This window comes from Triticum dicoccoides, chromosome 2B (assembly GCF_002162155.2).
Source record: "Triticum dicoccoides isolate Atlit2015 ecotype Zavitan chromosome 2B, WEW_v2.0, whole genome shotgun sequence".
NCBI lineage: Eukaryota > Viridiplantae > Streptophyta > Magnoliopsida > Poales > Poaceae > Triticum > Triticum dicoccoides.
The window spans coordinates 91,923,441-91,946,981 of NC_041383.1; the positions used below are offsets into that span (position 1 = coordinate 91,923,441).

At 49.7% G+C, this 23,541-nt stretch overlaps 1 protein-coding gene and 1 long non-coding RNA gene across 3 annotated transcripts in view; one reads left to right on the forward strand and one right to left on the reverse strand.

Annotated features, from left to right (window-relative positions):
- LOC119362312 overlaps positions 1 to 4,282 on the reverse strand; it is a 13,111-nt gene extending 8,829 nt beyond the window's left edge. For both annotated transcript variants that reach the window (XR_005173310.1, XR_005173311.1), the window contains exons 1-5: positions 3,908 to 4,282; positions 3,208 to 3,421; positions 2,537 to 3,051; positions 1,541 to 1,924; positions 815 to 1,030 (exon numbers count right to left, since the gene is read on the reverse strand). This is a non-coding gene — a long non-coding RNA (uncharacterized LOC119362312). The remainder of the gene's footprint in view (positions 1 to 814; positions 1,031 to 1,540; positions 1,925 to 2,536; positions 3,052 to 3,207; positions 3,422 to 3,907) is intronic.
- Positions 4,283 to 13,263: 8,981 nt separating this feature from the next.
- On the forward strand, positions 13,264 to 14,440 carry LOC119362313 (transcription factor bHLH147-like). The gene has a single exon (XM_037627510.1). The coding sequence runs from the start codon at positions 13,422 to 13,424 to the stop codon at positions 14,025 to 14,027; it is 606 nt and encodes a 201-aa protein (XP_037483407.1). The 5' UTR covers positions 13,264 to 13,421; the 3' UTR covers positions 14,028 to 14,440.
- The last annotated feature ends 9,101 nt before the right edge of the window (positions 14,441 to 23,541 follow it).

The following is a 23,541-nucleotide window of genomic DNA, read 5'->3' on the forward strand; positions in this document are numbered from 1 at the left end:
CACCCTAGATGGGTTTGGGCTGGCCGCCGCCCCTAGGGGTGGAACCCTAGGTGGGGGCGCAGCCCTCCCTCTCCCCCTATATATACTTGAGGGTTTTGGAGCTGCACACAGATGAGTTTGACCTCTCCCTGGCGCAGCCCTACCTCTCTCCCTTCTCCTCTCCCGCGGTGCTTGGCGAAGTCCTGCAGGATTGCCACGCTCCTCCACCACCACCACGCCGTTGTGTTGCTGCTGGATGGAGTCTTCCTCAACCTCTCCCTCTCTCCTTGCTGGATCAAGGCATGAGAGACGTCACCGGGCTGTACGTGTGTTGAGCGCGGAGGTGCCGTCCGTTCGGCACTAGGATCTCCGGTGATTTGAATCACGACGAGTACGACTCCTTCAACCCCGTTCTCTTGAACGCTTCCGCTTAGCGATCTACAAGGGTATGTAGATGCACTCTCCTTCCCCTCGTTGCTTGTTTCTCCATAGACAGATCTTGGTGACTCGTAGGAAAATTTTGAATTTCTGCTACGTTCCCCAACAAGAATTAGCTCGAGAGCTTACTCATCAGAGCAAAGGAGAGCTCATCAAATTGATCATGATTAGTCCAGGATGAACACAATCAAAGCGCGATGGTAGCTCCTTCCTTTTTCAGTAAACTAACGATTTATGGAACATCAGAATAGCCGGTAAATTTTTAGACACTCCCAATTAATATGAGCCCTTAATTATGTGTCATCGTGATGCTACCTCCAGTGAATAATGTTGTTGCGAATTGATTCTTTTAAGTATTTTATCAACCCTTGACATGCACTTGATACAGAAAACATACCTCTAAATTCAATCTTTCCAAGTGCAGTTGCTAGCAACCTCTGTCATTTAGTGAAGAGGTGGTAGTTGTGGTGTCACTAAAAAATTCAAAAGAATAGTGCATTGATGTATTGCAAGTTCTTGTGACCAATATGATAGCTTTTAAGATTTCCTACACCAATCGCGGTCTCATGGCAGTCCAGACGTACCATTTAGATGAAGCAAGAGCAACCGTATCCTACAAAAGAAAGATATATCAGATCCACAAAGGTACTCCTAAAAATATCACAATTAAACATACACATCTCTCTAGGGTACTACCTTATACATATTACTTCTGTATTTCTAATTTTTTTATACCAATTCTTAGCAAAAATGCAATATTTTTGGGATTACTTTTCAACACAATTTAACACATATAAGTTTCAAGTTTCCGACTTAAATATTTAAAAGAACATCAATACTAATTTGTTTTTAAGGCTGATTGTCTCGTACAAAGCATTACATTTCGTGGACAGGAAAGAATACATGTTTAGAAGAACAATTCCTTGAATTAACTTGCGATGTTGCTCGGTGTGTAAAAAATTCAAGAAAGATTGAGGTGTTCCAAAAAATAGATTTAAGCGGGTGGTGAGCAATCGAAGCTAAGTCTTTGGCATTGATAGCAGATTGATATGATTCAAGGTGAGAGGACCATTAAGTGGACATAGGTCAAGGATTAGTAGTATTGTTCATAGAATTAACTCACATGGACAGTCAAAGGTTACAACTTTAATAGCATCTGGATCATCTTTCACGACATATCCTTCCAGCAAGAAGAATAAACTGTCAGTTTAATATAACCAGATAGATACCAGACATAGCAGATGTATATATGTTACTGTTCCCAACTCAATTAATTTTACCAAGGTAGAGTTTAATCAAGCAAATGAGGGGCATTTTTACCAAATAGGATCAATCGACTTAAGTATACTGTGTAATATGTTTCTGGAGGAGGACGACCCAATCCACATTATTCCATCAGTACCAACATGTCCTCGCCTTTTCCCCGGTGCTCCTGGCACGGTCGTGGTCAATGATGGCTCCAGCCGCCGCCGACTAACCAGCCGCCATGTGACATCAGGTCATCAATCTATCATGGTCCACGCCCCAAGGTTGAATCAAGTTTACAACAGAATTAAATGTTAGCATTACCTCTTGTTTCTAAAACATGCAGAGTTATTTTTATTAAGCAAGATAGATAAATAGCAGACACAGTTCTAACTAAAAAGAAGGTGTACATCATCATCAGGCCCAGTGCATGCTAACTAAAAAGAATAGTTAACTGATAGGCAACATTTTATGAGGAAACAAAATAGGCTTTTCCTATTAGCATCACAGCAAATGCTAACCCAGTGCTCCAAAAAACTGTCAATGGCAGATCTATATTGCATTTTGGGGTAAACAAAAAATCCAAAATAGACTAAGCACATGCGTCTAGTACAGATGCTTTATGTACAAGAGGTGTTATCTGAGTAATATCAATATATATGAGTTCCGTGGCCTATTCGTTCTAACAGAACGTGCAAGAACAAAAATAATTCTGAAATAAGAGAAATTCTAGATCGTCTTTAGTAGTGTTATTCGCCAAGGCACAAAAAAACCCTGAAAGTATCTTTGATCCATTTTTGTATTATTCATTGCAGTACTAAGTATTTACAGAAATAAATACAAAAGGAAGCAATGGATCTGCCCCAGTCTTTACCTTGATCGCCAAAGGTGGTTTTGCACGGCAGCCGGCAATTATAGTTCTAGCATGACGCGGCAAAGCACATCTGATTGAGGTGGTTCTTCACATCTGCCATTGAGGTAGGCGGGGGAGTAAAGAGACCACACACACAAAAAAATCAATTTCTGACAATCTTACACATGTGGCACGAGCACACCTAGACGGGCCTTCTCATCCATTTTAACTGGGCACAATCAAGTCAAGCGGCAAAGTTCAGGGATGAGACATATGCAGAAGTTCAGATTTTTCAGAAAAGAAACGACAATTCCAAGCTTCAGAGTTGACCACCCAAATCCCTTTGGTCCTTCAGAGCATGAGGAACATGAATTCGGACAACCTCCTGTATGCCCTCTTGTGCATGATGGCGTCGTCCCCGAGCTTCAGCCTCTCACACCTGGAGCCCTTGCCGCTTCTCCTCACTGGGCGCACGCACGGCTTCCCCTCAAGGGGCAGCATACAATTGAACAACATCGACAACTTCCACCCCGCAACTGCAAAAGAACACATCCATCAGCAATAATGAAATCTTCAAAATTCCTCAACTAAAGCATATGATTTATTTTCAGATTGAGCAAAAAAAGGGGAAATAAGAGAACACTTTCTCACAAGATGCAATGTACACAACCAAAAGGAAACGAAGTACGTACTATTATGCATCTGAACCATATTGACTACTGATGTAACTTGTGTTGATGAATCTGAAAAGGCTGCGACTTGCCCAGAAATTCAAAGGGCGTCATGACAAGCTTAACGGTCGACCGCACACACTCTTAAAGGCGACCAGGGAGAGGTGGATACAGGTAATGCCACCGCCAGAAGCTCCACCATGTGTCGCTAGTTGCCGCACCTATCCTCAAGGATCTGCAACACATCAACCCACAACATATACTCAAATCAGTAAATGGCAGATAAAGAGTCCCACACGAGCGACCTCAAGAATCAGTGGTGATGGAGAGTATGCATATCCAGTTCGGGTGGATGCAACTTCCAGAACGATAAAGATATGAAAGGTCACTAATATCAAGTTCATCGATCAAACATGTATAAGTGAGCGAGTTCCAAATCATCTAATCACTTACAAAGAGAACTCTGTCATGTGAACGAATACCACGTCTCAAAGATGACCACGTGGGTAGAGGCACAAGCAAGGGTGAAGGCACCATTGTTGAGACCATGCTGTGACAAAGAGAGTGATGGGGAATTTGGGGCACAAGCAAAGGCGTTTGGCTAAATTCAAGAAATCAATCCAAATCACAGAGTGGGGAAATTATCAAATCCTAGACTACTTCCATCAACCACATCAAGAACTATATGTTTGCATGAGCACACAGGAAGGGGATGTCGTACCTTATAAGGGAAGAACAACAAATCGACAAGTTGTCGGCCTGCCCTGGGGTTGAAAGTTGAAACCGCCCTGTCCTAGGGTTTACGACAGGTGGCGGCGGCGTCTCCCTCGGAGGTCGGCGGCGGCGATGTCTCGTCTGGAAGGTCGGCGACGGTGATCCCTTACGTCCGCGGCGTTGATCCCGGACTCCGTAGACAGTGTCTCCTCTGGTATGATGCGGGATCCCGCGGTAGCGAGAGACGCCGATCCTGGAGGTCGGTGGCGGCGAGAGACGCCGATCCCGGAGGCAGCAAGATCGCAAGAGATCGCGGCGTCTTCTCTATGAGGTCGTCAGCGGGGGCGATCTTGTGCGGCTTCGTACGTCACGAAGATGGAGGGGATCGAGAGGAGGGGAGTTGATCCGGTTTTCCTTCGTTTTCCTGTGGGGCGGGTTTTTTTTGGTGTGTGTGTGTGTGTGGTGCGCACGCGTGTGGGAGGGGGGAGGGAGACGAAAAAAACCGAAGAAAGTGATGGGACGAAATAAAACCAACGAAAAATAACCGGCGGACTATTCACCAACTGCTCCATTAGGAATAGAGATAACACAATTTATGTTTTGAGGCAAAACGGTACGTATACAACGCAAAAAGGTTGTGTGAAGACGGACGAAGGACAAAAAACCCTGATTGGACAAAAAAAGTGAAGAAATTAATATTATAGGTAGAGAAAAGTAAATAAATCTACGACGTGCGTATGCGTCCCTCGTCGTCCATGAGCGTCTTCAGTTTCAGACCGACAAGCAGTTCAAACCCCTGTATCCCTAGCAGGAGATGAAACTCGCATGAAACGCCGGCACCACATCACCGTACCGTCGATCCAGCATCCGTCCCAACAGTATCATATTCCTTGCAACACCGTTGGTTGTTGGAGGATGCACTGGATATGGATCCATACATACACATCACAGTTGACATGTATATGCATGCAACCAAATCCCCTAGTCCAAATCATAAGATACCTGACTGACCGACTGATTGCCTGATTGATTCAGTTACTACTAGTATAATCGCAGCATTGCGGATGTAGTGTAGAAAAACAAAGGAAAAAGGAAAATAACCGACAAAATTCCCAAGACCAATCCCATGAAGCAATCTTTGCTCCCGCCCAGTCTCTTGTCCTTTGGAAAATCAATTCGTCAGGGGTTTGGTGACCCGGTAGCAAGGGGGCGCGGGAGCCCGAGAATCGCGACTTCCCTACCCTAGCCGCCGCCACGCCAGGCGACTTGGGAGGCGACTTTTTTCCTCCGATCTCAGCCGGCCAGGGCGTTGGCCCCCTCTCCCTCCGGCTGCTCCGGCGGCAGGAGGGAGGCGGGACCCCGTTCCTCCGTTCTGTAGTTAGGTTTTGGATTTGTAGGTCGTGGTGTGCCGTTCTGGTGGTGGGAACGGCGTCCGGACGAATAAATCTGCCTCAGCTTCACTCCCACACCGGCGGTGCCGTTCATGGCGGCGTCTCGGAGTTGATGGCATCGTGTGATTGTCGATCCTTCAGATCGGTTATGTTAGGGTTCATGGATGATGCCGGCGAGGCGGCGGCGGCGACTTCATCAGGTGTGTCTCTCCTTCTGCTCTGTCCCCGTTGCTGTGGCGTTGTCTCCGACGTCATGGTGGAGCAGGGAGGTTTTGTCATCCAGGAGTACGCACAGACGGGTGTCTGCGCAAGTGAAAGCTGGAAGATGGTGCATCCTGTGCTGGGTTTGTGGTTGGTGGCAGACAGTTCTGGTTTCCTCCTTCGACGTCGTTGTCGCGCGGGGGTGTCAGATCTAGAGTTCGATGGCGTGTCCGGGGACATGTTGTCCCGTTCTGATTCTTTCAACGGCAATGGTTTTGCTTCTGGCAAACTACTTTCGAGGTCCGTAAAGCTGCTGATCAGCGATGGAGCCGCGTCGAGCTCGGGTGAAGAGGTGATCTGTTTTCTTTTCCTTTGGTGGCCGCTTCGGTGGTGTTGGAGGAAAGGAACAGGCGCTGGTATTTTGCATAAGATTATCCTATCTCTTCAGTCTTGTAATGTCGGTGCTTACGTGCCTTGTAACCGGATCTTTATTTTATAAATGAGACACGTATTACCATGCAAAAAAAAGTCTCTTGTCCTTTTGTTTTTATTGTTCTGGTGCTCCCATGGAGAAAATAGTTTTACATTCGGCATTTTCCCTAAAAAATCGTTTACTTCTTTACTTTCCTTATGGTTTTTCTTTGTTTTTTCGATTATTCCTATTTTGGTTTTCTATACTATAAATTATTTTATTATAATAATACTAGGAACCTTTTTTATATACATTGAAAACTTTTTTATATGGTGAGATTTTCTTTTCTTTTTTTTGCAGAAAAACTTTCAATCTATTCATCTTCAATCATGGTAGTACAACGAACACTAGAAATAATAAAAATTACATCCAGATCCGTAGACCATCTAGCAACGACTACAAACACTAAAGCGAGCCGAAGGCGCGCCGCTGTCATCGCCCCTCCCTCACCGGAGCCGAGCAAACCTTATTGTAGTAGACAGTCGGGAAGTCACCGTGCTAAGGTCCCATAGAACCAACGCACCAGAACAGCAACCGTCGCGGATGAAGAGTGTAGATCAAAAGGATCCAACCTGAAGACACACGAACGAAGACGAACGAACAGATCCGAGCAAATCCACCAAAGACAGATCCTCCGGAGACACACCTCCACACGCCCACCGATGATGCTACATGCATCAGCGGAACGGGGACTAGACAGGAAGACCCTTATTCCATCTTTAGGGAGCCGCCGCCGTCTCGCCTTCCTGAGCAGGACACAAACCCTAACAAAGCTTGAAAAATATATGAAAACGGAGCCCTCCCACCGGCAAGGGCCGAGATCCACTCCGCCTCCATGGCCCTAAGGCCACCGGAGACGAGACGGACCGGCGTCGGCGCCGGTGGGAGGCAAAGAACCCTAGTTTTGGGGAGGCGGCGGCTGGCTACGTTAAACCTTACAGAAAACAGGTGAACTCATAGGAGTATGGTGAGATTTTCTTAATATACAGTAAACATTTTTCTAATACAGATACAACTTTTTTTAGTGTAGGGTGAACTATTTTTCTGAGACGTTGAAGATTTTTTTTACATACAAAGGGAACTATTTTAATGCACCGTGAAATTTATAAATATATGGTGAACATTTTTTTGAATATAGACTGAGCTATTTTCCTAACGTACGTTGAACTAAATTTGATACATGCTGAATAATGTTTTTCCAAAAAAATTCTTTTGAAATAGGCACCGAACATTTTTTGGAGAAGTGGAATAAGAAACCAAAGAGAAATAAAATTGTACAATCATTTTTTCAGGAATCCAAATAATAAACAAGAGAAACCGTCTAAGTGAGCTTGCTTGAGCGGGACGACCCATTTCGCTAGTTAATGGTAGATTGATTAGATGTTGGGAGGATATATGACATGGTAAAATAAGACTATTCTGGGCTTTGGACCTGTATTATTTGGTCAATAATGAGAAAAATAAGACTATTGATGAGCTTTGAGATGGTAATGAGCTTAAATGTCCTTTAGGGGGATTTTTTTTCTCCAGATGAACTAATGGTTCAATGGCTAGATTTGGTCAATATCCTTAGACTCACATCCTTTAGTCTAGAGGAGGATTCTTTGATTTGGTAATATGAATCCAAGGGGATTTATTCTACTATATCTCTTTATGTTGTTAATTTCGGGGGAGGGGGGGGGGGTCCAACCTCTGTACTTGCCAGTAGTATGGAGTATCAGAGTTACCCCCCGGGTTCAGGGTTTTTCTTTTTTGTGGTTGTTTTCACAAAACAAAATCATGACCTGTGATAACATCAGGAAAAGGGGGCATGCTAAGCCTCTAGAGAGTGTACACAGAAATTGAATCAGTCTACCATCTCTTCTTTGAGTGCATTGTAGCTAGGCAGGTTTGGGCAGAGGTTGAAAGTCTGCTTCAAGTTTCTATTGGTAACTTTGAATGAGTCGCAATACTCCATTGTTTTCAAATGGGACGCAACGGTTGAAAGGCTTTGTGAAAAAGGATATTTGCATCTTAATGCAGTTTCTTCCGTTGTCCTATGGGGGCCGTGGAATTTTAGGAACTCCACTGTTTTTAATAGGTGCTCTAGGATCTCTATGAAACAGGTCCTAGGGTTGGTCTCTCGATATTTGAGAGATCGGAGAAAGCAGTACTAGATTTACAGGAGGGGCTTCCGATGGAATTTCAGACCCTGATGTGGATGTTGTTCGAAATGCTGCACGTGGTGCGAGGAGTACACTGGAATGCCAGAAGGAGAACCCTCAAGATGAAGCCCCCATACATGATGTGTTCTCTAGTTACTACTCCCTCCCTCTCATATTATGGGCCGGAGGGAGTAGGAGTGAGCCACCCTGGCCCGCGTGCCTGTTTGGCTTTGTGTGAACTCTCGTTGTTTTGGTGATTTTGCTTTAGGGTTGTGCTCTAGCTTCTGAATAGCAGACACTCTTTTCATTTCTCTTGTCTGGATGATGCTGTAACATTTGATGGTTTCGTCCTTAATTGAAAGGAACCGGGCCGTGGGCCCCTGATTATTAAAAAAAAAGGCTTTTCATTCGATCCTTCAAGTAATTCAACCGCTGCGTCAGGAGAGGAAACTCGCAAGTCGCAAGAAACACCAGTACCACATTTGCTGCATCGTCGATCCAGCATCCGTCCCAACAGTTATCATATTCCTTGTAACACCGTTGGTAGTTGGGCGATGCATTGTATATGGATCCATCCATACATACACATCACAGTTGACATGCATGCAACCAAATCCTCTGGTCCAAATCATAAGATACCTGACTGACCGACTTACTGCCTGATTGATTCAGCCACTAGTATAATCCCAGCAGCATTGCAGATGTAGTGTAGTGGCCTGCATGTGTACGTACGAACGACGCCTATCTGCTCTGCTCTTGACTTTTGCCGCGCCAAATGTCACGCCCAGCCTATAACCAAGCAAAAAAATACCATTATTTCGCGCATCATCTCCCATGTGGTTGCCGCGCACATGCCTGCACCCAGAATCCAATCTGGACCGACCAATCCAAATTAATCAGCCGCTAATTCGCTCGCAGATTACTGGCGGCTGACATGTGCTCGCTCTCATGATCCAGCGACAGTTTGCTCCTTCGATTGGCGGCCATGATCGGGGGCACTGTGGGATCGATGGTGATGTCGACCACGACATGCCTGGAACAGGAGGGTTCATACGCTCATGCTGAATCAGGGCCTGGATCGGAACGGCCATGTGCCCGAGCAGACCGGCCACCTGATTCGTGGTAGAAAAATGCCCAGCATTTCAGGCTTTCCGCCCGTGCCCGCGCGCCCACCACGCGTCCGCCTGCCGGGCAACGTGCGCGCGCCGTGAGCCCGGCCGGCCGCCCATGCGCCGGAGCTAGCATCCATCATATGCCGCCGTGCATGCCATGCCAGGCTCCACCACCGTCCACCGGCAGCAGACGGCGTCGGCGCCGGAGACGGAGCCGGAGGTCGATCCCACTGGCTCGCTCGCGCCCTCGCCCGCACAACGAAATCGTCAGCCGAGCACTGTTTCCGCACGCTCGCCGGGCCTGTGCGCCCACATGGCACGGGCCAAGCGTCGTGGAAGCGATCGATTACCGACTGGGGACGCATAATAAAAGGGGAAAAGATCTATGGATAAGATAACGGTGATTTCTGGCAGGCTAGATTCTCCGCCAATTTAAGCCGCTGAGGCCATCGGCCAGAACCCAGAAGTCAGAAGTGAGCCTGGAGGTTTGGCTCTGGACTTTCTGGAGACTTTCTGAAGCATACGCGTAAATGCCCGTACACACAATATTGTCTGTATTAATTCAATCATTCACCTGGCATGGCATCGCTGGCATCCACGAAATTACGAGCGATCCACCTTGAAACGCACACGAGGGCAGGCATGCATGCAATGCAGGGATTCAGGCTGCCATATTCTGAGCCTGAACGGCCTGAGAACCCTGCAGCGGTCGAAACAGTCGAGCCAGCGGCAGAGCAGAGGAGCCATTGCCATGACATGCATACAGTCAGTTCTATCTGGATTTGGCCCATGCGATGCGAGCGTTACATTCCTCAGCTGCCATTACCCATCGCAAAGCCAGTGCCCACATGTATGTTTACGTGGTCGAAGTCAGCATGCTTCATTCATGGACCGTGAACGTTTCTGAGCTCACTGTCGATGCTATGGACTTGCGCCGCTGCTGCTGCTTAGTTTTTGAGTCTGCACATGCACGGCATGTGCATGTGCATGTGGCCGTATGCGGCGAGGGTGCTCGTGCGTGGGCACTGGCAAGTGGCAAGCCACGAGACACAGAACGTGTCGCTCCTGCCGCGGCTGCATGCGTCGGCACTGATGCCCGCTTAACTTTCTTCTATCCGTGAGTCCATCTGGTTAGGTTAGGTGCTGCGTCAAATGGTAAGCCAGTCCAAGCAAGCAACGGTTGAGCTAATTATTCAGGGTTTTTTAATTTTTATCCAATCCAATCCACTCCAACGTGTCGAAATTACAAGGAGAAACGTTTCAGGATTGGTAGCTGCGACCGAACCATGATACGGTTCACCTACTTTACACTATCCCCAAACAGGAGCTCTCCTCTCCTTTTGACCCTATCCGAGCAGTAGTATTTTTTTTAAAGTCCTTATCCTTATTTTAATATTTTTGGGGGGATCGGCACTATCCTTATTATAATTACCAGTGCATTGGTATTACTTTTCGGCAAAATGGAAATTTTCCTCGAAGAGAAAAAGAAACCAGTGACAATTTGATTGAAAAGTCCAATGACAAAAAGAAGGAGATTCTTTAGCGATAATATGCCCTATGAAACATGGGTCTAGGACTCGCAAAAAAAACAAGGGTCTAGGCACACCCACATTGAAAAAGTATTTTTTTTAATAATAATAAACGTAAGAAACTTTTTTTATAACGAACATGGTGTAGTGTTATACTCAGGTGTAAAGTTTTGAGAAGAAATGCCTTCCGTGATCTTTAGTTCCAAAACAAAATATAACCATATACTCCCTCTGTCCCATATTAATTGTCGTTCAAACAGATGTATATAGTCGTATTTCAGTGTTAGATACATCTTTTTGAACAACAATTACTATTTAAGATTTTTCAAATTTAAAATTTTATTTTCACCGAGAAGAACATGAAAGTCATTTCTTCACCAAACTTTACAAGCGAGTAAAACACTCGTGCTCGACACAAAAAAGGTTTCCAAATTACCAGATTTTTTTTCATATTCATAAAAATTTAGATGTTTTAGCGGGTGCGCCTAGAACCATGTCCCAAAAACATGCGACCATTTGTTAGGTTGTTATTTAGTACGAGTTGGTGAAATGAGGGAATGTATAAAAAATAATTCAATGAGCTGTAGAAAAATTCCTGGACGACCTTACTAGAAATTAAATGTCCGGTGTGGCAAGAGAGAAAAGAATTCCGAAAGTTATAACTTTGAACATAAATTTCTTGTTAGAAAAACCTTTACAAAATTTTGAATTGTCAAAACAGTGTTGCTTTATGCAAGAGTGGAAGCCCCGGAGGGTGAATCATCAGGACTGAAAGAGAAGAAAAATAAGAGGCAATTTGGAGGTCGAGCTACCTACAGGCCGAAATCTGTCTCGTGGGTTGCATAGGGCTCCGCCTCCTTATCCTCCTCCTTCAAGAAAGAAAGTTAGGGTTCGTGCCTCTCGCCGGCGCCGGCGCAGGCCCGCCTCGTCTCCGGTGGCCCTAGGACCATGGAGGCGCGGTGGATCCTGTCATGGGTCGGCGGGAGGGCTTCGTTTTTAGTCGTTTTTTTTCAATCTTGTTAGGGTTTGTGTCCTACTCAGGAAGGCGAGACGGCGGCGGCTCCCTGAAGATTGAATAAAGGTCTTCCCGCCTAGCCCTCGTTCCAGCGATGCGTCTAGCATTGTTGGTGGGCGTGTGGAGGTGTGTCTCCGGCAGATCTATCTTTGGTGGATTTGCTCGGATCTTGTCGTTGTTTGTCTACGTTCGTGTGCCTTCGGTTTGGATCATTCCGATCTACGTTATTGTTCATCGGCGGCGGTTGTTGTTCTGGGGTGCTGGTCCTATGGGGCCTTAGCACGACGACTTCCCGACTGTCTACTACAACAAGTTGTGTCCGGCTCCGGCGATGGAGGGGCGATGACGGTGGCGCGCCTTCGGCTCGCTTCGGTGCTTGTAGTCGTCGCTAGGTGGTCTATGATTCTGGATGTATTTTTTATTTCCGGTATTCATTGTACTGCCTTGATTGAAGATAAATAGATTGAAAGTTTTTCCGAAAAAAAAAGAAAGAGAAGAAAAAAAAACAGTAACTTTGTCAAAGCTGTACTGCTATGCCGTGACTGAACCACCAATTTTTTTGTTTGCGAACTGACTGAGCCACCATTTGGTTTACCAACTTTACTCTATCGCCAAACATGAGTTTCTTCATTTATCTTTTTGCGGGGAAGACATGAGATTTTGGTTCCTTTTGACCTTCTTACACTAGCTAGAGTATTATTACCTTTTGGTGGAAAGCGAGACCTTTTTTTTTCTCTCTGCGGTGGAGCGTTCACTGGCGTACGTATATGCCGGCAGTACTGTATACCAGCACCGTATGTACAGGTGCGGCATGATGGGACGATACGTAGAGCGGAGGTAGGTGGCGTAGCATAGCATAGCACAGCAGGGGCAGAATGTGCGTGCGTGCGTGCGCGTGCGTGCCTACACGGTGGCGCATGCGCATGTGAGCACCCCTGGCACCATGTTAGCAGCGCCCATGAGGGGCCGAACATGGCATGTAGGAAAGCTATGCCTCTGCCTCATGGCGCCTAATCATGCCCACCGCCCCGCTGGCCCGGCTCACTCACTCGCTCCACCCCTCGCCCGCTCGCTCACGTACGGCGCTCTGCCGTCACCACCCCGCCCCACCGGCGACGAACACCACGGCGAAACCCCATCAACGGCACGGCCAGTAGCCTTTGTCCTTGCTTGGCAGCACGAGAACAATTGAAACGAAACGAGATGGACATGTACACGTCGCCTGCAGGCGTCCATGGGCTGATGATCTACATCTACATGCAGCGCCTACGGTCGTTTACGTACGTGGGGTGGTGGCCGGTGACGGTGTGTGGATTAGTTTGGTGGAGACGAGGCCACGTAGGCCGTTGATTTCTATCGCCCATGCGAGGACAAGAAAACAACAAAACAAATGGGAGCAGAGTACATCCATCCAGTGATAAAAACCACCGGAATCTTTCTTGCTCGCAAGTTAACTCCGTCCCTCACTCCGCTTTATATATATCCCGGCAGCGGCAGCTCCCTCCCTCCCACTCATCCCACCCAGCCCCTGCATCTGACTTGCAAAGCCATCGTCCATCGAGACCAGAGCGCCAGCCCACGACTAGTGCGCAGCGCGCGCGCAACAACAGAGCAAGCCAGCCGCCCCAGCTCGCGCTCTCTCCCCCGGCCGGCCACGATGGCGCCCTCCTCCTCGACCTCCACCACGGCGTCGGCGGCGGCGGACGAGCGGGACCGCAAGCGCAAGCGGGGCGCCGTTGGCGAGGCGGGGACGGAGGCGGAGGCGGAGAGGACGCCCAAGTGGCGGACGCGGCGGGAGCACGAGATCTACTCCACCAGGCTGCTCGACGCGCTCCGCCTCGTGCGCGCCGGGGGCGGCGTCGCCCACTCCCCGTCCCCGGCACGCCAGGTGCGCGAAGCGGCCGACCGCGCGCTCGCCGTCGCCGCCCGCGGCCGCTCCCGCTGGAGCCGCGCCATCCTCGCCTCTCGCCGCGCTCACCGCGTGCACCGCGTGCGCCTCCACGCTCCGGCACCATCCCCTGCACCTGCTCTGCCACGGCGCGCTTCGCCGGGCGCGTCCTCCTCCGGCTCGACCACCTCCTCCTCCGCGCCGGCGCTGGCGAGGAAGGCGAAGGCGCTGGGGCGGCTGGTGCCGGGGTGCCGGAAGCTGCCGTTCCCGGCGCTCCTGTCCGAGGCGTCCGACTACATCGCCGCGCTGGAGATGCAGGTGCGCGCCATGGCGGCGCTCGCGCAGGCTCTCTCCGCCGTCTCCCCGCCGCCGTGATCCGTCCACCCATCCATCCGGCCGCCTCAACCCCAACATCCCCCGCGAATTGCCCCGCGCGTCGGCGCATGTACATTTTCCTCCCCGTGCCGTGCCGCTCCAGTGTGTGACGATGAATCGACGCCACGCCACGCCACGCCGGCGATTGTCAACCCGGCCGGCCGCGTGCATGCTAGGAAGAAGAAGAAGAAACAGTAGCCGCTCATTTGTAGATTCTTGTTAGTGTTTTGGTTTGGGGGTGTGTCTGCTAAGCTAAATCCGTAAATGCATGAGAGAGATTTTCAGTACTATATTTCCGGAGTGTTGTGTTCTCATCAGCAAGCACGAGATCGCCGTTTTTTTTGACAATGTTGGTGTCAGACTGTCAGTGCTTTGGTTTGACAAGCAAAGTGCAATGTTAATTAATTTATTTATTTTTTGTCAGAAAGACAAGTGCAACGTTAATCTTTCGCAAGATTTTTTTAATCTTTTCCCTTGACCTAATCGAGACGAGCTTTGTACGGTGGCCGGCCGCCCGTAACGACGAACGGGCCACGCGATAATTCCCCATGTGGGAGGATTAAATAACACGTGACACCTCTGACCGGCCGGGCCCCGCGGCAGGCACTCATGGCGCGGGGCCGAGGCCGCCTGTCAGGTGTCGCGCGCTCTTTTTTATTTTTTTGCAGGCACTCTTTTTTTTGTGCAGTAAACTTGTAGAAATACAGACGTTCGATGTAGAGATACGTTGAGGTATACCGCTCGGCTACGCGACAAGGGCAGCTCGCCTCCGTCCGCCCGCGGGCCCACAACGTGCGTCGGGCGGGCCCGCTGGGGCAGCCGCACATGCGGCGTGGTGGCTTCGCTGTCGCGCGGGTCCCCCGGGGCCTCTCCACGGCCCACCCGCAGTGCTATGGCTGGCTGCGCCTCACGTGGCCCGTACGCGTGGTAGGGATGGACGGCCCTGATCCACGTCGCCGTGCGATTGGCGCGCGCATACGACGACATGGCTAGCTTCCCGCCGAGAGCGGGTCGCGTGCATGCCATGCGCGACAGGCCGTGTGCGCGGCACAGTGCGGGCGCGTACGTTTGACATGCTCACCGCGTACTTGCGTGACAAGAGAGACGAACAGATGTAGGAGCAGATGTAGCTAGCCCATCGCGTGTTTGTCAACTAGTCGTACGTAACGTACCACGCATGGATGATGGATGTGGATGCATGTTTTTGAACCTACTCGTCGGGATCCGCACCTAGTGCACGGTTTGTTCAGGCAAGTTATCACTACCTTTTACCAGTTACTCTTACTATTATTAAGCAGGTTATCTGACAGCGTTAGTAGATCCCTTGAGGAAAAAAATCGAATGTACCAGTACCGCTAACTTTTACCGGTTCTGGCGTCGGTGTGGTGCAGTACCCGTGAGAGATGATGGATATGTGTCGCGACTCGTTCAACACGTACGTACGGTTCATGCAGCTGCCTCGCTCCACCTCGAATTAATTCGACGGAGATTCCGGTCTTCGGTCGCCGAAGTGAGCAGTCGTCACCGGTCCTCGGTCGCCGGGGTGAGCAGTCACCACGTCCGTATTTCTTGAAGTTCGATGCCTCGATGGCTCGATCAGCACATGTACGCGCAATTTAAAAGCGTGTGTGACGAACGACAGCGACCAGCAACAACCGTCCAGACCGTTCTTGCTGCCTAGCTATAGTAGATAGCTTTCCATCTTAATCCTCCTTCCACAATCCACAGTGCCAACATGGCAAAAATAACAATTCAGGCAAACTACCTATATGTTCACCCTCTCATGCCGAGGCAAATAGTGCAGCCGTTATGAACACATGCCATGAGGAGGTACATGACATGTTCGCAGAGCCGGTTGTACATCGTGTTGTATTCTCTTCCCCTCTTAATATATAAGGCACACAATTTCTCTTGCGTGTTTGCGAAAAATATATGTATGAGGAGGTACATGATCCTACACGCCGATCATCGCAAGTTACTCTTTCTCACGCCCTTAATGGCATGAGTTGCTCTCGTGGACCTGGTCTACCGCACGGCCTTTGGTCGTTGAAGAAGAGCTCCTCAAGTGGCGGCACCATACCATCATCTTCCAGTGATGAGAAGGGCACCACACCAGCTAGTGATCATGTTCTCGGCATGGCGGATCAAAAGCACCATAACACGACCATCTTCGACATTGAGGAGTGAGGCATAGTTGGTCCCTGAACTATTTTAGTGGTGTCACGTAGGTGCTTGAAGTGTAACAAGTGTGTCATGCTAGGCAAATATAGGCCCTCGAATTATATATTCTAGTGTTGAATTGGTCAGGCCCGGTTTGGTTGAAGGGGTCATCCAGGATGGGTTGGGACGGTACCAAAAAAAACAGTTGTTTGGTTAACGCACTTGAACGATTCCAACCAAAAAACTGGAATATGCTCTGAAGAAATTGAACCATCCCACCCCAGAAATTGGTCGAACCGTGCGGTCCAGTCTCACAAGATTATTTTATGTCATGCTGTCTCTATGTCTTGTGATTATTTTATGTGACGACCACATCCAAGCCACCTTTATCCCTTCAACACAACAGGAAATGGGTTCATCCCACTCATCTTAACCAAACACCAAAACTGAACCATCCCATTCATAAAATCTAGATGGTCCCAACCCAACCCACTCATATCTACCCCTTCAACCAAACACACTATTAAGGACCTGGATGACGATTTTTATAGTTTACGGACCTGCGTGATACCCCCTTAAATAGTCCAGCGACTTACAATGTACTTCACTCGACATTGGGAGACCCGCATTTTTTTCTTCGAAAAACCCGGCATTGTGGATGCAAAGGCTTGAGACGTAAGGTCTCTGCGTTTTTACGAAGAATTTTTTTTTACCCGTAGGTAGAAGAAGGCATAGTTTATCTCAGACAACAGTACCGAAATGGTGGAAAGTTTGAACAGCAAGCAAGATGGAAGAATGCTCACATATAGGAGGCTGGCGCCCACCAGTAGTTCGGCTCACAAAAGGAAACTGTTTTCTCACCTCCAAGATTTCGTTCCTCCACGCAAACTGCTCCTGCAAGGGCAGTTGTACATACACATGCTCCACTCCACACATGCTGGGACGCTCCAGTACGTGATGTATCTTTGCAAGATTTCTACTGTCGACGTGCCTGTCCTCAGAGCCTCAAACCGTGCAACATCCAACGCAACATGAGTGAAAGATGGCCCATAGACCATGCCGCCTTTGCTGCATGCCTCCAAAAGAAATTTAGAAATTCGTCCAAGGTGGTGGTACGTACCCCATGCATGCATGTGGAACGCTCACATGCATGGGGTCCAGGCCAGGCCAGGCCAGGGCAGTGCAGGGCATGTCGTGTCTCTCCTCTCTTTCCGTTACCTTCCCTGCCCAGGTCCGTCGGCGTGGCACTGTCTCTCGCCTTTACTTCTTGCCGCTCTTTCTGTCACTGCCGTGTGGGGCCGTGGCGCGTGCCCTCGCCTGAGGATGTTCGTTCGTTTCCATGACAAAACAGAGCGCGGAAGAGGACGGGCGGGAAGGAGAGGGAAAGAAAGTCAAGAGGCATGCAGCAGCATGCAGCAGAGCCCACAACGTGCGCCGATAACGACCCCGGGCTATGGAGGGGCCCGGCTGGAAACGCGCGGTGCTTTGCCGCCGGCCGACGTACGTGGCCTCCCGCCGCACCACCCGAAAAACGGACGAACCGGCCGGTGCGGTGCACGCACGCTCCCTCCCTCCCTCGCCGATGCCATGATCCGTGCTCGTTCGTGTAGCTAGCAGGAAAGTGCAAGTCTTAGTGGCGAAGCTACATATGGTCGAGCCGGTAGGAATCTGGCCATGTATATCCACATCTTGGTTAGTTTCTCCTTGATTAGGTGGCTCATTACGGGCGGTTAATTATTTTGACCCTTTCGCAGCAGAAGAAAATGTCGTGTGAGGATGCATGGCTTCGGCTTCTGACTCATTTTTTTCCTTTTTTTTTGCGAATAGGACTCTGACAATAAAAGAAACAACGAACAGTACAAAGCACCCCAAGAAAAATGAAAATTACAACGAGATTCCTGAGAAGCCCTTCATCTTCAACCTCCAGATCGTGTCGACGGCGCGCCGCCGCTGCCGCTCCTCCCTGAGTCGGCTTCACGTTGTTGGTTGCGGACGGGAAGTCGCCGAACGGGCCAAGAAGACCACATCCGTCCCGGAGACGAAGAAGAAGGATGAACTGCCGATGAAGCTCCATGACGATCTGAAGATTCCCACAGACAGACGAAATCCTTGAAGACCACACCACTCCCACGAGCCTCTCGACGTTGCCGCCGAGATTTGGTTGAAGCCGGGGAGACTTTATTGCATGAGGCGCCGCCGCCACCACCTGAGCGCCGCCCCAACAAATCTTAACCCTAAAAACAGAGAACAAACCCCTCAAAACAAGGGACGGAGCCCTCCCACCGACAAGGGCCGAGATCCACCCCGCCTCCATGACCCGAAGGCCACAGAGACTAGGCGATCTGCGGCGGCGCCGGCGGGAGGCAGGAGGAAAACCTAAGTCGCCTGGGTCGGGAGCTGAGCGAAGCGTTTTTTGTATGTTTTTTTTCCCTTTTTACTACTATTATAGACAGGTGATAGGCGGGAAATTCACAAGAGCACCTGGGAAATTCAGAAAAACTTTCAAATCTTGGGTACCCAATCTACCCCCTTATGAAGTTTCATAGAAAAATACCGGGAAATGTATCTGTGACGAAGAAAATGCAGTCTGAACTAAAATCCATCCAAACCGTTTTTTCTATACATATTTTTTTTGTCTTTTCTGCCACGGATACATTTCCTTTTTTTTCACAAAATTTCACACAAAAGTATATTGGACATCCATGTTTCATATCCCAAACCCCAATTTTCTTTTAAAAAAATCCCGGTACTCGCTCCGTCCGAAAATACTTGTCATCAAAATGGATAAAAAGAGATGTATCTAGAACTAAAATACGTCTAGATATATTTCCTTTTATTCATTTTGATGACATGTATTTTTGGACGGAGGGAGTATTTTTTTAAACATAGAGTTCATATAGGGGTGTGAAGCACACATGTGCTACAAATCATCTTTCGGTGATAGGCGCATGTTATCTTACTACTCCCTTTGATCCATATCTTTACCTAATAATAAAGAAAATTGGGGTTATGTCATACGTCATCGGCATTTTTGCGCAAAAGTCCCTCCGTTTCAGAGAAATTAACCCGCAATCCTATTTTAAGTGTGTTCCTGATGAGATAACTTTTTGTTTTTGCAAAAACAACCCTGGCGTCACGGCGGGCGTTCGAGAGCACGACATACAGGAAGTCGTCGAAGGTGGCCTTGGCTGGCACGGGGGCGAGCTCGCGGGCGCGCTTGCGGCAGCCGAGCCTAGACCGCAAGTAATGTCTAAACTGCGATTGAACCTGGGACAAACAGATTGTTTGTAGAATGAGCTGGCCACAATGCCAAAGTAAGTGTTCTATTCTGCATGTATAGGGATCTTGTAGAGTTGGAATGTTAAGCTTCACTTTAATTGCTTTGCGGAATATGTGCACTGAAAGAATTTTACTTTGTTATGTCTGGCAATTGGAAAGATCTCAAATTTTATTTACAATGTTTTCTGTCACAAGGGGGGTGCAGGGATGATTTCTCCCGTTGCAACGCACGGCAATTTTCCTAGTACTACTAAATCAGCAACATCTAATATAGATAGAAGAAAGTACTTAGAGATTTTAATATGAACCACATATGGATGTATATAAACATATTTTAGAGTATAGAATCACTCATTTTTGTTTTGTAGTAATCCATATTGGTATCTCTAAAAAGTCGGAGGGGAGTAGTATTTATTACGTGCGCGAGGGCGATGTGACATCGCTGCACGGAGACTTGGACATGGTACTGACGGGGTTACGGCTGATGGATGCTGCCGGGAAGCGACGCCAGTCGATCGGTTGTACCGTTGTAGAGTACCAGTACGTGTACTACGGCCCTAATTATGACGCCGTTTATCACGTACTCCATGTCGAGGACGCGAAATCATCATATTTTTATTTTGTCGTGGAGCTTGAAAACACTAGCTAGTAGCTACTGCCATGGACCAGTGACTCGTGTTTCGCAGTTTGCAATCTCGAGGCCGTACGGGAACGGAAGAGTGTGACGCTTGATCTTGGGGCGATGATCACGACCGTAATCATCATGTTTTTGTGCGGCTAACTCTACACATACACATCACGTGTAAATGATACTACTACTGTTGCGGCGTTATTTAATGCCCCACGGTAGTTAGGGCTCCATAGTCGTAGGACCTCTACAGAAGAATTCAGACTAACTATATATGGACTTGCGAAGCTTTTTAATTGACTCGACACGTGTGAGTTAGAAACAATTAGAACCTCCGGTGGATTTTGCTCTGCCATACCATTACCTGTCGCTCACTCACTTCGTATCACACACGCACACCACACGATGCGCATATCTTATGAGAGAGCGATAGATTGGTGTGACTGGCTGGCTCTAGCTGCGTGCACGGCACATATACTTGGACCGCTGGACGTGCGTGCGTGCGTGGTAACAGGAGCGATCGTACTCTTCTTCTTATCTTAGTACTAATGTTAGGTTTTGCTCCGTACGGCCGATGGGCGCGGCCGATCGAGAGGCAACACGCGCGTACTGGCCAAGTTGTGGAAGCACCAGCCGTACGTGAGTATGATGGTGTTAACGTCGAGGACCGGCCTAGCCCTAGCTATGGCTTCGTGTTTCATCTTTCGTGCATGTGCCCGGGTTCATCGCGATCGCAATCTCCATGGAGGCGTACGTACGTACGTGGGAGGGCTGATCAGGACCAATAATCATGATGGTTTTGTGCGGCTACGGTGCACGCATCTTTCTTGCATATCACATCGCCGGGTCGCCCGGCCAGACGCCCGGCCGGCGGAGGCGCTCGCGGAGCGCGCGGTCCCGATCGTAAACAGACGAAGAGCAGCATCCAAAACGAAAAGTGATCTTTTCCGCGCGTTTATTGTGCGAGAAGCAGCTGTCAGCGGCAATTTTCACCAGCCTTTTTTTCCGAGAAACTTCAAATCTATTCATCTTTAATCATGCCAGTATAAAAAACAACACATATAATAAAATTACAACCATGTCCATGAAACACCTAGCGACGACTATAAGCACTGGAGCGAGCTGAAGACGCGCCGCCGTCATTACCCCTCCCTTACCGGCAATGGCGGAGCTAGACAAAAATGCTTGGGGGGCCGAAAGACAAAAAAAAAAATCCATGATGAGCAACTGCTGTTGAGAGCAAATTTATAATAAGCGTAGCTAGCTCTCAGTTGACTGAGACTTAACCAAGCCTTAGTCGAATGATATTGTATATAAAAAGAAAAAGAAAAAACTAAAGAAAAGAATGTACAGTTCTCTATGCAAGATTTAAGGAATATAGTATCGACCGAGACATAATGAAGTCTTAGTTGACCGAGACTTAGTAAAACTGATTTATAATGTGTATAGTCCAATACAATCAACCGCTGACCAACTGCCACTTAGAGAAAAAATTCTAGTGCCATCATAAAAAACTTCCCAATTAGTTAGATCAAACCACACAAGAAAAAACCCCAATTTGACTCATTGTACATCAGTGTTGATGTACATGCAACGCTCTTCAGATTTAGGCGGTGCGTCACGGCGGGGCAGCTGGTTGAGATGAACCACACCACATTGTTAGACTGAACGAGTCATCCGCTGCCTAACTACCTCAGCTAGTCATGTGCTGCCGCTGCTCTATCCATGCACAAACGTGCCCTACATTTAGGATCTGTATGCAATCTCTTTCTGTACTCTTCCCTCGAAATAGGCTTTCGCCCCGCTATATAGATATAGAGACCACACGATACAACTGATAATCCGATGATGGGGCAAACAGCACAAGCAAGCCCAAAAGAAATAACAGAGAAAGAAAAAGAAACTAATGACAACAGAGTCGGGTCGACAAAAACGATGGTGACCCGCAACCGCTGCACCCGCCGGAGAATTTCCACCACGCTCCTAGCACTTCGGACCGCCGCATACCAAGCAACACCTTCAGGAAGGAACGCGACGATGCCGACGATGTTGCCCGGACTGGTCCTAGGGTTTCCCCCGGTACACGGAGGGGCGTGTGGAAGAGGTAAGCCCGGCGCCCTTCAGGAAGGACCGGTGGTGCCCGCGGGCGTCACCGCGTCGGTGCCGGCCAAGCCGACAGGGATTTCTCCCGTCCGCCACACATCCACATCCTCGGCCGCTCCATCGCACTCCACCAATCTTGCCGCCCACCAACATGCGCCGCACCTCCGTCCGTCGAAGCCGTCACACACGACCAAGCGGCGAAGCGAAACCGACGAGGCCGAGAGGAGACAACCGGGAACGATGAGCGGCAAAATCGGCAGCCACACGGGAGGGGACGACCTCCACGGCCCATGGCGGTCACCGGCCGAACGCAGCAAGGAGAGCACACCTGGCCCACGGCCCGGTCGAGCCAGATAGGGCTCGTGAAGCTCCCATTGCCGCGCTGCAGTGCGCGTGCCTCCGTCTCCGCAACCCCCCGCACGAGCCGCTCCTCCGTCCGTCGGTCCCGCCGGCCAGGCCCGCCCAGACCCAGATGGGACCCAAAATGGCCCAGATCTGGCCAGAAGGGCGCCGCCGCCTGTCGCCGCGCCAGCCCACAGCCAAGTGGCTGTGCCGCCGCCTCCTCACCATCCGGCGCAGCGCCGCCGCCGGAACCACCATTGCCCGAGGAACACCACCGCACACCCGCGATGGGGAAGGAAGATCACCCGCAGCACCACCGGAGGACCGAAGCCGGGCCCCCGCCACCACCACGGGGCACACCCGCCGCGGGCCAAGCCCCCATCCACCGCCACAGCACCGCAGCGCGTCGCCGGCCGGAGAAGGAGCCGTCCCGCCGCTGGACCCTGTGCACGCCCGACGCCACCGCCCAGGGAGGGAGCCCTGCGCCCACCAGCACCAAGACGTGGAGGAGAGATCCCCCGCCGCCAGCCACCGCGAGGGGCTTCGCCCTGGCGGTCCCGGCCAGCGGCGGAGAGGGGAGGAGGAAGGGGAGGGCGCCCGCGGCGGGATCTGGCACCGCCCCCCGAGCCTCCCGCGGGGGGGACGGCGCGGGGGCAAGGGGGGATTTTTCCGTTCTCTTTCTGTACTCTTCTTAGACCATCTCCAATAGATGGTCCAAATGTAAAAGTAATGGATCGTCTGAGGCCAAAAACGCAGCTCCAAAAAAGGTCTATATGTAAAAAAAACTGGACTACGGCCTTCTCGTGATGTAAAATACAACACCTCGCGGTGCAAATTTACATCACAAGGTACATCTGGTCCAAAACCAGCCGTCGACCGCGAACGCCCAACCGCCACTTCCTTTCCTTTCCTGACCGCCCGCCCGCGACCTCCCGCTGCCCCCACAACCCGCCGCCGCCCCGCCGCCCCCACAACCCGCCGCCGCCCCGCCGCACGCCGCCC